The following is a 14287-nucleotide window of genomic DNA, read 5'->3' on the forward strand; positions in this document are numbered from 1 at the left end:
TGTGGCAAACTCATGAAGTGTGTGCAACATCTACAGGAAAATCGAAGGATGGTAAAGTATGAGAGGCCAAAATCATCTTCTGCTATTAAAATTTGCATCCATGCAGAGCCTGTAGCATCAGAGGTTGGGGCCTCTGTGTGAAATAGCTTTATGAGAATTCTGATGGTTAACTTATAACAAAATCCTGGATAGTATTAAATGACAATGCAGGGTACAGGGTATCAGTAAATTATTGATCTTTAAATTCCTCACTGCATGCTCAGTATTCCCAAGCACTGAGTACCAGAGCTTCTGTCAGCAGGGAAACTAAGGGCACTCAGCATTTAGAGGAGTGCTTGTGCTTGACAGTGTCAAAGAGGAAAACTAATGTTTACTAATAGAGTAATGAATTTAATCTATGCTTTGCTTTTGGAAATAAATGCTATTGTCTTTTTCAGAAACAGTGTCGTCTCCCCTGTCATAGATGTCATAGACTGGAAGACCTTTCAGTACTATCACTCTGTGGGCCTGCATCGAGGTGTTTTTAATTGGAAATTAGATTTTCATTGGGAACCAGTGCCAGAGCATGAAGAGAAGGTACGACAGTCTCCCATCAGCCCTATCAGGTAACAGTCCATCAGACAATGTGCCTTGCTCAGCTCAGCAGCAAAACTGTACAGTTTGGGTCATCTTGGGTCATCTTCCAGAGGCCCACTAACGAGAGAAAGGTGTCATTATTTGCACATGCTCAGTTAATAACTCTGAAGGGATAGTTTTTTTGTTCGTGCTGTTTGTTTTGGTCTTTAGTAATCATTCTAATTAGATTGCTGTCACACTTCCAATGTGACAAATACTTTTACACATCGACACAACTAGAGTACAGCCTGACCAGACAAGGTGTGGAGGTTTGTAGGGAAAGCAAAAGACAGGTCATTCACAGTAAAAAGAGATGTCTTAATCATGATCTGTTTGTCTCTTGTTTTGAATGTACATGTATGTGCAATGTTCCCCACTGTTCTGAGTCTTATTTGATAATTCAGCTCTGAGCTCCCTTCCCCAAGCAAAACCTTGAATTACACTCCAGTTGTTCTTTATTTTGGTTAGATAATCAAATTAGTTCATTCAAGCTTATATGGAAGTATTGAATCATTTTGTAATACTCTCTCAATGGAAATGGTGGAATTTTTCACCGTCTGTGTAATTCTCATCCGTAACTCAAGGTGTTCACTTCGAAACTCTTTTCCACACAGGAGTCCTGCAGTTGCTGGTGCAGTGGTGGCCATGGATCGACATTACTTCCAAAATACTGGAGCTTATGATTCTGACATGACCATGTGGGGAGCAGAAAACCTTGAACTATCTATTAGGGTAAGGACCTTAATTAAAACATGAAGCTGTGATAACTATTGCAATTTTAAGGAACCTGAGTGATAAAGCAAGAAGATATTTGTAAAAACAGTGCAGAACATATTGTGTTATGGAGACTACAACCTTCCCTGCAGAAATCTATCCCCACGGTCCACAACCTGTCAGGACTATCCAAGAACATGCATCTGCAGTGAGTTAGGAGGATTATGTCAGGAAAAGGAAGTTTTGCTTGCTATCACTATCTTCCTGAGGCCTGAGTCACTGCTTTTGGCACCCTCTGAAAGCTGCCTCTACTATTCTGGCATGTTAATATGCACCAAAGGGAGAGTAGGTTTATTTCTTTGCCAGCCTGTAGTTTTAATAGCAAATTGTTTATATTAAATCCTTTGCATTGATTTTTGCTGCATACAAAGAGTAACTGATATTGAAAACCAATGAAAGTTGCAGGCACAAAGGGCATAATGTTTTTATTGTCCCAGACAAGGGAAGTTGTGCATCCAGATCTCTCCACTACTCTGCACTATTTGTGAACAGCAAAACAAAAACATGTAAATAGCCATACTGGGTCAAATCAGAGGTTTGAATGCCCAGTATTTTCTTTGTGTCTGTGTGGAGCAATGTATGAAGAAGCATATAATAACGCTCTTGCTGTTTCCAGGATTTCCTGAAGCAGAGTCTAGAGTAAAGAAGCTTCTCCATTTCAGATAAAAGTTATCTAAATAAGGTAATCACTTTTTGTGCTTTCACTTGTGTTTCAGACTTGGCTCTGTGGTGGCTCCGTAGAAATTATCCCATGCTCCCGAGTTGGGCATGTCTATCGAAATCACTTCCCCCGTGCTTTCTCCTATGAAGAGGCCATTGTGAGGAACAAAATCCGAATAGCAGAGACCTGGCTGGGCTCGTTTAAAGAGAACTTCTACAAGCATGACACAGTAGCTTTCTTAATCAGCAAGGTAAAGACATCTGCAGAGGTTTGTTTCAGAGGTTTGTATTGAGATAGGTGAAGGGAGAGGAATAGGAATGGGGCTGTCTGTATGCAGTCAGATGCAGGAGATAATCTTTTTATTAAACTTTCCAGTGAAAGATCAGGAAGGAGAGAGAGAAACTTGTGCCTAAGTTCAGCCTTGTGCTGAAGCTATCAAACTTTGTGGAGTATAACCTCTTCAAATGACTCCCCAACAAGCTGTGGTTTATTTTTTCACTGATAGTATATGAAGGGTTGTGATGTATCTTAAGTGGAAGCCTGCAGCACTGTGTGCTCAAAGGACTGTCCTAGAGGGTTCATTCTTGGCTGTTGAAGGTCTTCCTCATATGGTTCCTGAGGATATTCAGTATTATTCACAGGTGAGTGGCAAGTTATAGTGTTTCTCCTGGAAGGCAACATATCTGAGTGGTCTAGTGACAAAAAAGGTGTGTTTTTTTCCCCTGAACTGATGTATCCAGAAGTAACTGAACTGAGAAAGTCAGATATCAACACACCACTATTTACAAGTTACATTTTCTTAGAAGCATGGCACAGACATCTGACTAGACATTCCTCCAGGAATTTGGATTCCCAGCAGCCTGTAAGCCAGGACAGGCTTGCAGGCAGGTGTGTGTAGCCCTGGCACACAGCTACACTTGAACCATCTGCAGGTTACACAAAATCCAGTAACTACAGAATGGCCACACCTGGTTTTTAAGTACAGTCTCCATGGCAGATCAGGGGTGGTCAAGGAACTGTATATCCCTTGTATTACAAACAAGCAGAAGTTTGCTTATTGGGAGTCTTGCAGCTGTGGGGAATGTTGTTGGTGTAGTTAATGTTGTTAATAATGTTCATGTTGCTGCAGTTCTCAGAAATTCTCTGGCTCTGATACCTTTTCTTGTACTCATATTCTTTCTACAAGGCAGTGGACAAACTTGTGAGCAGTTTTGAATGAAAATGTATAATTTATCTTCCTGTTCATTTAACGATGCCATGTGTTTAAGGAGAAAAAGATTCACTGAAAGCATTTAGGCAGAGCATGGGTAGGTGCTATGCAGTTTCTTATTCATATTTGCTCCTGTGTTTCATAGAATCATAAAATCAGGAAATGGTTTGGGTTGGAAAGGACCTTAAAGATCATCTCATTCCAACTCTCCTGCCATACATGAGGATGCCATTCACTAGATCAGGTTGCTCAGGGACCCATCCAGCCTGGCCTTGAGCACTTCCAGGGATGAGGCATCTACAGCTTCTCTGGGCAACCAGTTCCAAAGCCTCACCACTCTCTGAGTAAAGAATTTCTTCCCAATAAATAATCTAGACCTCCTTTCTTTCAGTTTAAAACTACTGCTCCTTTTTGTAAGTCCCCTTTAGGTACTGGGAAGCTGCTCTGAATTCTCCCTGAAGCCTTTACTTCTATTCAGTTTCAAGTGATCCCAAACTTGCTCTTCCCTTATAGGGGGAGGGGACTTCATTCCCCTTCCCCACTCAATCAGAGGATCAGGGTCTTGAGAGAATGGAGAGCCTGACTGCCAGCAAAGACTGAGGAACACAACTCAGCCTTCTCCATATCAGTCACCACCAGTTCACTCTTCTTGGTTATCAGCAGGGCGGGGGGGTTACACTCTCCTTGTCCTTTCTTTTCTGACCTATGTATTTATAGAATCCTTTCTTGTGATTCTTTGTGTCTCTTGCCAAGTGCTGTTCCAGCTTTGCCTTGGCTTTCCTGACCCCACCCCTACACATTCAAACCATATCCCTGAACTTTACTCAGGTCACCTGTCATCGCTTTCACTGTCTGTGTATTTCTCTCTTACTCCTCAGTTTGAGGAGCAGATCCTTGCTCAGCCATGCCAGTTTCTAGCCTGCCTTGTTCAATTTCCTACACACCGGGATAGAGAGCTCTTGCACTGTAGGAAAAGCGTCTTTAAAGAGCTTCCACCTTAAGGACAGTTTCCCAGGGGATCTCCTTCACCAGCTCCTTAAACAGCTGGAAGTTTGTTCTTGCACAGTTCAGGGTCTTGACTTTTTGCTCCTCACCAGGCTTACACTCCTTGAGATCACAAACTCAACAAAGGCTTGGTTGCTACAGCCCCAGGCTGCCACCTATCCTGATGCTTTAATGAGCTCATCTGCACTGGTGAGCACCACTGGCTCCAGTCATACCTGTCCTGCATGCCTCAGTCATTCAGGGCTGGCCATCACCCAAGACAGCCAGATCCAGCAGGAGCTGCATTATAGTGGGGAGAGGAACAGGACTGTATCGGCATGACTTCTCTCTTGTCACCTAGTCTGACCTCCTTATGCTCCACCAGTGGAGCAGCCTACTAATTGTAGAGCCTGGAACGATTGTGTTTTCCTTTTTACTCTTATTTTCACATATTTTTAAAAGACCCTCCTTCCTTGTCTGTGATGCAGGTTTCAACTCCAGTGGCCAGGAGCTTTGTCAGTCAATTGCCTCCCAAAGGGTTATAGCCACTAGACCAAACCTTTTCAAATGGGCAGTGAGGTCTTTAAATGATTCAATAATTCCCTGAAGGCTTTTTTTGTCAGCTCAGAAGCAATTTTCTCTGTTTAAAACTACAGTTGATACAATGATACAGCTTGCTAGCTGTAAGCATGAGCTTTTGCCTGAGTTTATTCTAGCCAAAATACTTTTACTACTTCTGAGTATGATGCTCCCTCAAATGATCAATTTTACGATCTCTGTGTGCAGTGTGCCATAACATAAATGGCCCTTTTTGTGTGTTCCTTTCTTTCACAGCCGATGTTTTCAGCCTGTCAGTGCAGTGGGATGTTATTCAAACGGCACGAGCAAGCAAGGACATTATTGCCACTCAGCTGAGAAGGGCCCTGAGGGGATTTATTGCGCTGAGAGGGCGAGCAGAGCCACCTATGGGCCACTACAGAATTCTCTGTGAGCCTTCACCACCACCACTTCTCACTGCAGAAAACAACCAGTGACCCCCATTTAGATGGCTTTATAACCCATCTTGGTTTATGGTCTGAATCACATCTTGCACAGAATGCTTGTGGTGTGAGCATTAAACAGATGAATTAGGCTCTTCCCAGCTTTCTACTACTTCAGCCACCAGCTCTTTTGCTCCTTTTCTTGTGTGCTTTGCATATTTAATTTACAAGCACAGTTTCCTTTCAGATTGGTTTACAGGGACAATGACTTTCTTGACATTATTTACACCATTTGCAGCAAATGCACAAATGCAGACTGTAACTAGAAAATAAGATTTACTTCCATTGCCTTCCTCAGCCAAAACAGAGTCTCATAAGAAACATGTCTTTTTAAGGGAAGAATTTTACTTCTCTCTTTCCCTTTTCCAGGAAAACCTCTAGAGAACAGGTTTGTGTGATGCAGAACTCCTAAACTTTGTTGTTATGCTTATTGAATCTAAGACTGACACTAAAGTATGAGGTTCTCTTTAACATACTGCAACTGTTAAGCTTGGCCTGTAGAGTTTCCAAGACCTGGCAAACAGTGACGCATGGAATGATTGATCCCTGCCTTTAGAGACTGAACCTCACCTTTTATCTCCAAGGCCTTCATTTGTTAGTATTTTCCATGCTGCAAAGTCCTTTTTTTCTTATGGATACAGAGAAATAGCTAGTCTGGGAAATAGTTATTTACGGGCAATTCTCTGCTTACATTGCTAATTCTAATTTGTGACAAAGAAATCCAGACCAGTTTCCTGGAATCCCATCCCAAACTGCATTTTTAAAAGTAGAAACATGAAGAGGGGAGATCTACTGCTGGCAAGAAAGAGGAGAGAGACTTTTAAAGGTTGTTAGATGTTTTTAATATTTGGGCACTGAGAGATTTAGAAGTGTTTTGTGTGGTTTTGAAACCGAAGAATTGGACACAAAAATGCTTAGAGGTTTTGAGAACCCTGTTAGTCATATTTAGTGCTAAATACCCTCAAATATTTAGACTGTCAGTCCTTTGCAGAACAGATGCCTGCAGCTGCACCAAGAGTTGAAAGCATTTGTCTTTTTTCATAATAGAGTTGCTACCAGGAAAGTTGAGAGATAATATTGTGTCTTTTTAATTCAAGAAAACAGAGAAATCATAGTTAAGGTTTTATGCATTTATAGCTGCAAAACACCTTTGTTCATCAGATTTAGTAACAGTAAGATAACAGACAATAGGTGGTAGACTACATTTTGGGCTAAATTCTGTCATCACTTATTCCCTCTGATCATAAAGGACTGACAGTAACTGGGTAATTTGGACCGTTACAGGCCAAGAAACTGAGATTTTATCAGCAGGAAAAATCCCATATTAAATGGCAGTCTAATACAATCCCACTGAATTTCAGTGCAACAACTATCAAACTTGATCCTGACTTTTTAAAACAAAAAAATGACAAAGACTGACTTATCTTGCAGTATAATAATAACTTTTAGAGAGTAGCATTTTCACAATGCTACTTCTGAAAGACTTCTGTCACAATGCCAGACTGTGGCTGTTTTAGCACAAAGTTTGAGGAAGGCTATAGCTGAATCTCCCCCTTTGCATATGTCATAAGAGATACATATCAATATCTGTAACATTCAGGATATAAAAGGTGGTAGAAATAATTACTGTGTAGTCATCTCCACTCTTAGCATCTCTAACACAAATACACCAGGAACCTTGTTGCCCTTTCTCCTTTTCTCCATAAAGGCAGAGAAGCCAGACTGCAGTGAGCGCCTTCAGCTACAGAAGAGACTGGGCTGTAGAGATTTCCAGTGGTTTGTATCAAATGTGTACCCTGAACTCTCCCAACCTGGAGACACACCAAGGTTCTCTGGCAAGGTAAGAGAAAACACACTATAAAGAATTATCTCTTTTTTTTTGCATTGTTCAAAGACTCCAGTGTCACTTCCATGTCCTGAGCACTCAGTCCAAACAGGCAATGCAACCAGGGTGGGAGGAGAAAGAAAAAGAGACAAAGAGCTGGCCCAAATTCTCACATAAATGTTGAAAAACAGCCAGGAACTGAACCCAGAGTGTCTGACTCAGTTCAGTGTCACAGCTCAGAGGATCCTAACCTTAGGTTCTTCAGGTGCCATTAGTAAAGGAAAAGAACTGTGTTGCTCATGCAGATGGCAGAAGTGACAGCAGCCAAGATATCTCTGTGCTGACCCATGTGCACAAAGAGAAAAAAAAAAAGCATTTCTTCAGTCCTGCACTTCCCAAAGGACAGAAGTGATAGTGATAGCAATAGCAGTTGCCTGGCTGACTATGTACAGGACAAAATATTCTTAATGTCTGGTTTGGTTTTTTTTTTTAACAAATAGTTGATAATTATAATTCATTACATATGAATTTATTCCCAGCAGCCTTACTGGAATGGAACGTCCCCCAACAAGGCAACAAGGTCTACTAATTAATTCACACTCAGCTATCTTTAGCCAGATTTTACTGTGTATTCCTTTTACTATTTTATGTGCTCTTTATTTTCAAAGTTAGCTTGAGAAAAGTGTAAGAACTGAGTGTGGATCACAGGAATTGTCATGTTCCTTTTCTTCTGGAATATCTTGTCTTTTTTCTGACTACAGTGTTCTGTTGAAGTGTAATTTTCCACTAGCATAAACATTTTGATACCTTTCTTTTAATTATCACAGTAGTTGAACCCAGAAGTGAATCTCTCTAATTTAAACAAAACTCACTGGGTAACAATGACCCTTGGAGAAACTCTGCCTTTTACATCACATTGGTTTGCAAGATCAATATGCAAGATCAAGTCTGAAAGAAAAAAATAGTTCCTGATTTATGAACAAAATCATATATTATAAAGGGATACAATCACAAACTGTTAGCTGAAGGATATTTTGTATCAAATTGTGATTTATTTCAGTATAAACCTTTACTTACAGCTTTACAATACTGGTGTTGGCTTCTGTGCAGATTACAGGCCTGGAAGAGCTACTGCTGAAGGCTCTATTGAACTCTCCCCTTGCAGTGACAGTGTCACCCAGGTAATGTGTACTTTGAGTATATATAGGCACTGTGTCAGATCTGGGAGCCATGCAGAAGACAGACACTCCAACATCTATATGGCTGGGTTGACACTAGTGGAAATACTGGCATGTTCAAAATTAGCATGTGCTAAAGGCAACAATGCCCACTCTTCCACAGCTGAGTGCCACTCAAAAAATGCCAATGTCCCATGTGTCATTGAGGCAGATACCCACTCTTTGCTCCAGAAGACATCATTAAGTGCTTATTTATTTAGTATATTTGGTAGTGTCTGAAGACCAGAAAGCTGGTGAGTAACAAACACGTAACAGTTCCAAAATATTGGGGGGGCGGCAGGGGGAGAGGTGTTTCCCCATTAGTGACTAAAGATTAATGACTAAACAGCCATCTAAGGCAGGAGGTAAATTCATTTAGACTCCCTGGCTAGCACTGGTCTAGCTCAGGGTGAGCTGCAGGCACATTTCAAACTGCAGCATGTGAAGACACTGTTAGAAACACCTTTCTGTTCAAATATTTATTAAACTGGAAAATTTTATGATAGGGTGGGTTTATGTTACACATAATCATAGTTCACAAAGCCTTTCCTTAGGTAAATAGTTATGCCAGGATTAGCTAGGAGGGGGGACTGCTTTGAAGGGTCAAGGCTGTTAGGCCTCTGTCACTCATGTTTGGGTTGCATCTTAACAAACATGTACAGGAAATTGTCGTTAGAATTAGCATTTAAAAATGAACTGGGGTGTTCATCCATCATTGTTCAAACAAATCCTCCCTTTCCCAGCACTTTGAATATAACAGCATGAAGGAAATCTGGCTTGGTTCTGCTCCACTGCTTTGCTTTGACGTCAGACACGGGAAAGTTATCCCTCAAAACTGTACAAAGGAGACAGACAACAGCAACCAGCACTGGGATGTCCAGGAGGTCAGTAGTGGCTCTGCCGCGGGAGAAAGGCTGATGGTGACTGTGGGATCACTGGGTGATTTCAGGATTTGTGTGTGAGGAAGGGATGAGGTACCTGAAGGGCAAATTTCACTTCTGTACCTTTTTCACACAGAAAAATTAGGATGCCTCTTGCCCACTAATGCTGTTTATGTTGGTTTAGAAACAAAAACTACAGAAATCTTACCTAAAATCCTATGTCTTTTTTTTACCTGTTTGTCTTACTGGCCTTACAGGAATAGAATCAGAATCAGTGGTTGTGAAAATAAGAGCAGGGCAAATCCTTTCTCATTTCTTTCAGATTGAGGAAGGGTTTGGAAATCCTGACCCCTCCCAAATGAGAGCCCTTTGTGGAGCTTTTAATGGGAAACATTAAATTTTCTCCTGCATTGTAAGAGAAGAGCAAACTTCCTGTTAAAGGAATTCACTGTTTTTCAGTGAACTTTGCCCAGCAGAGCAAGAGCTCCTCAACAAGACTGAAAAATGTCATGCTCTGGGACAGCCTGGGAAAATAGCAGTTACTGTAGTTGTAGGTATGCATCAATCCTCTGGAACAATTCTACTATAATTTGGTTTGATTCATAAGGCAAGCACTGGTCCTTATGAAATGTTGTTGCCTATAGTACTAATGTTGGTGCTGATGACAACATGTAGCCATAGGAAAAAAGAGTGGTGGGAAAGAACTCTGCACCTACCACTCGTGTCAGCTTCAAAAGGAACTATGAATATTCACCATGCTCTGGGCACAAAGCTAAATCCAGTCACTATGTTTGGAGAATTGCTTTAAAAAACCCTTTAACAACCAGTTATTACTGGTGATATATTGTATATAAATTTTCTGAATCGTGGCCTAGCTTTTACTAGGAATCCCTTACTTTTAATTTGTTCTTTCTTTCCCTTCTTCTCTCATCTTGTAGAATGGAATGATTGTCCATGTCCTTTCTGGCAAATGCATAGAGGCAGCAAAGAGTGAAGAAGAGAAGGACTTGTTTCTGGGTGCATGTAACAAGAATGCAAATCAGGTGTGGCAATTTGAACGTTCCCATGGGCTACGTCAGAGGTGACTGACAAGTCTCTGCAGAGGTCAAGTCTCCAAAGTTTAACATTACTTCTGCTTGGGATTTAAGATCCATTGCCTGCAAGGACAAGAAAGATGTTTGTGTTTGCTGTAGCATGCAGTGAAGTCAGGAATGTCTCTTACTTAAAAGCCTGGCTCCTGGTTAATCCAGCTCTAGCTAAAATTTCTATTTATTCTGTGAAGCATGGAATACATTGTGAGAATCAACAAATTCTCAACTCTGCTATTGCAGAAGAAAATTAAGTTTGCCCTTTGAAGGAAACATCGAAAATTGGCTGCCAGACAGCTTGTCTTCAGTATATGCTGTGAGTTCTGAAGATACAGGGAAAAAAGTGAGATTTTTGAAACTGTAAGAGGAAGCCAGCCAAACCAGGACAGGAGTTCAGCCTTGTTTTACAGTGCCCTTGACTCATATAAAACAAAGTAGGTTTTGTATGTATAAAAGTAATAGATGTTTCCACATGTAATGGCAAAAATTTTGTTTTTCAATTAGCCTGAGCCAAATTTCTACTCTCTGTGAGATTACACAGAACATTAATTAACACTTAATTAGGCACTAAATGCTCTAATTGACTTGGACTACTCACAGTCCTCAGTGTTTGGCACACCCTTCCTTAAATCCTTGTCCACAGTCTAATTTGGATGGGAGAATGAGACTGAAATATTAACAACTTTTTTTTTGTTGTTGTTTTAATTATGTTTAAGGACAGCTCCTCCGGAAACTATTGTAGTAGTAAGGAGGGTAACAACTTCTCTGCTTATTTGGGAATAGAAAGAATCGGCGGCATCCATTTGTTCTTGTAAAGCCATGGGATGAGCTTACTATTATTATTATTATTATCACAGTAACAGAAGTGCTGGCTGAAAACAGCAAGTGAAGGGAAACAGCCAGTTTCAACAGTGACTACCTAGAAAGAAAATGCTGGTTTTCTTCCATTCGCTTGCAGCTTGAGTTAAGTCTTTCAAGCTGTCAGTTTTAGCCAAGAAGTTTCTGTAGATTCTTGCTGTCCTGGGTCTCAAAAATGATTCTGAAAAGACCAAATTTTCTAAAGAAGCTTCTTCTGTAGAGCCTGCATTGCTGCTGACTTGCTGTCTTTCAAAGGAGTCAATGAGAGATGAGGTTAAGTAACAAGAATGCTCTCACGCAGTATGAACTTAGCCAAACAAACTTCCACTTCAGTATCTCATTAGGGTACTTTGCTTTTTGAAGATAAAGTCAATAATGCTGACACCTTCCAAGAGCCTGCTAAGACAGAAGAACAAAGATTTGGAAGTCTTCCCACACCAACACCACATCTGATTTATAGAATAAATCAGTCATAGTTGTATGTATGCATTAAAGGGGGGGGGCATCATTAATGAAACTCACTTAGGTTTTGACTTCTTTTCAAGAGACATAAATTTGTGGGGTTTTTTTAAATATACAGCATATTGTTCAAACTTCAGAGAAAGGAAAGAGTAACAGATTATTCTGCTCAAAGCCTTCCAGTCACCTGCTCTCAGTAAATCATAATAAATTGGTACCAAACATATAAAATTGGTTACAACAGAGGACATGAAGAGTATTCTCTGTTGTGTTGTCCAAAACATCTTCCAGTCTCTAACCCTCTGTCTACTTTGAGTGCTACAGATTCCACACTGTGTTCAGGCATCACTTCAATCATCTTGATTACCACTTATGCTTTCTTTGATAGCATCAGAATCTATTACTATTTCTGCTGTGTTTAAAATTTCCTTTGACATTCTGGAATATGCTTAATTTTCAGCTAAGATGTTGTTAGCAACCTCTTCCAGAACACCAAGTGATCCCTGACCACTGCCCAAATCTAGGGTGAGAAAAGAGAACTTTTTGAATTGCACAAAATCTGAGTAAAAAGCTGTTTTAATGACATGTGGTTCCTTTATTTTAAATTATGAGTATGCCAGAATTTTAAATTATGTATAATTTATTATATTTTGGACACTACACTGGGAATATAATTCCTTCAGAATTTAGGTAAATGTTAAAAAAATGTGTATACAATTACAGTAATTGACCACAGGTGATATTTATCACAAAGAAGAATGAAAAGAGTTTTGGTTTAGAGAGGAAATGTTTGGAATTTCAGAGACATGGACATCTTCATTTATACTGCTTTTTAATATAGTGATAAAACCTTGAAAATAAGGTTTTCTGTAGATATATGTACAATAGAAAAATATGTTACCTAATAACTCTTCGAAAAATAAAATGAAAATCTATGCCACAGTACCATTCAGAAAATAATTGTTAATGCACTTGTTTCACTTAGTAATGGAGTAAATGTGTGTTTGGTTTCCAAGGGAACTAAATTCCAGAGCATGGGCCAGAAGGGAGCTACAAGGTGGTCTAGGAGGTCTCCGTAGCGAGGCAGCCAGGGGACACGGATTGTGGAGCTTGCTTCCCTCTAATATAAACACAACTTACTACACACAAATTAAAAAACCAAAGGGAAACCATCTATCCCTGGTTTTCCTATTTTCCTTCCCATGTGGCTTTTAAATGGATTGGTGGTTGTACCAATACTGTTTCCTCATTGTGGTCATTTAGGCTTTGCCCCTGTGGTTACATCCATCAGCTAAACTCTTCTCCTCATGGAACTGGGTGCAAAAAAAGAGTGCTGGCTAAGTATGCTGGTATGTTTTCCTCATTTTTACCCATCTTTCATGCAATACTAGCACACAATGATACTTTGAGCACCACAAAACATGGAATTATTTTCAATTCTTAATTTAGACAAGGTCAACATTTCAGATTCCACTAATTCCCATGACAGGAGAGAAACATAAGGACAAAATGTTTCATGTAAAAATGAAGCAGTTTAAACTTTGAAGGCCTTCAACGCAGAGCTTCAGGCAAGAGCAAAGGAATTCCAGCATAACACAAATAAATATAGTGTAACTGCACCTGTTTCTTTGAATTTCGCAACCCAAGCACAGTGAGTGCTTTGAGCCAAACCCACCCATGAAGCTGAGGTAAAATGTCAGATTCAAGAACAGGTCACCTTTTGGTTGACAGCAGTTACTAAAAAGCCTAGTTTATTCCTCTCCAAGCTCATGGTAAATGGAAGAAAATAAAGATTTGAAATATTATTCCAAGTACTTTTAAACCGAGCCCCAGTTGATGCCGTTGGTGTTGGTCATAGGCTGGGGTTTGTCCTGATATGTGAGGTGCCATCACTAGCACAGAGAAACAATGGCAGCATTTCTCTCCATGTGTTAATTTGAAGTCTAAACGGGGAAGGAAGTTTTATCAACCTTGATGCTAAATCCTGTAGCACAGAAATGTTGAGGGTATCTCTCAGTCCATGTGTAAGTGCTTCCAGGTCCTGCCTTGAAGATGTTCAGTTAGCTGTAATACTGTCTGCTGATTAAAATGCAAGAGCTTCAATTTCTGATATCCCCAGGAAAGAATGGAGCTATGTTCAGGCATCCTAGACAAGAACAGTAACAACCTAGGTTTCCATAACAGCTAGAAGGTGACATGTGACTGATAGCTTTTAGATTCTGACTTTGTATCTCATTTTATCTCAAGCAGTTTGATTCAAACTGCAAACATATTGGAAGAGAGTACAAAAAGGAGTGTTTTACAAATAGGTAACATGTTTTTAAGCTCATGTTTTTAAGCTATGCAAACTGCACGTGTCTGCCCTGAATAAAGTGTATTGGTGCACAGAGAAACATATTTTTATTTCCTTCATTGAGTTATGATTTGTTAATGCCTTATTTTTCTCATGCTGCAGCACAGCTGGTCTGCAAAAAAACCATCAGAAACCATCCAGTGGCAATACCCTCATTCAGCCATCACCTGACAGTCTTACAGAAAATTACAGGACTTGCCCCTGTCAGTATCTTAGAGGGGGTTTGATTTTGCAGACCTTTGCCATCATTTCCATTGGTTTCATTGGAATGGTCTGAATAAGAACTCCAAACGCAGAGTGTCTGGGAAGTGTGAACTCCAGC

General features: G+C 40.2%; 1 protein-coding gene across 4 annotated transcripts in view; it reads left to right on the forward strand.

Moving 5' to 3' along the window:
- The window catches only part of GALNT15 (polypeptide N-acetylgalactosaminyltransferase 15), a 33128-nt gene extending 19123 nt beyond the window's left edge, over nucleotides 1-14005 (forward strand). For 3 of the 4 annotated variants that reach the window (XM_058832072.1, XM_058832071.1, XM_058832073.1), the window contains 7 exons: nucleotides 438-605; nucleotides 1230-1347; nucleotides 2106-2300; nucleotides 6993-7124; nucleotides 8189-8290; nucleotides 9070-9210; nucleotides 10146-14005. In XM_058832072.1, the coding sequence (XP_058688055.1) occupies nucleotides 438-605; nucleotides 1230-1347; nucleotides 2106-2300; nucleotides 6993-7124; nucleotides 8189-8290; nucleotides 9070-9210; nucleotides 10146-10292 (1003 nt within the window). In that variant the 3' untranslated portion in view covers nucleotides 10293-14005. The remainder of the gene's footprint in view (nucleotides 1-437; nucleotides 606-1229; nucleotides 1348-2105; nucleotides 2301-6992; nucleotides 7125-8188; nucleotides 8291-9069; nucleotides 9211-10145) is intronic. The other variant, XR_009276891.1, reaches the window with a different exon arrangement.
- Nucleotides 14006-14287: the final 282 nt, after the last annotated feature.

Source organism: Poecile atricapillus, chromosome 2, assembly GCF_030490865.1.
Source record: "Poecile atricapillus isolate bPoeAtr1 chromosome 2, bPoeAtr1.hap1, whole genome shotgun sequence".
NCBI lineage: Eukaryota > Metazoa > Chordata > Aves > Passeriformes > Paridae > Poecile > Poecile atricapillus.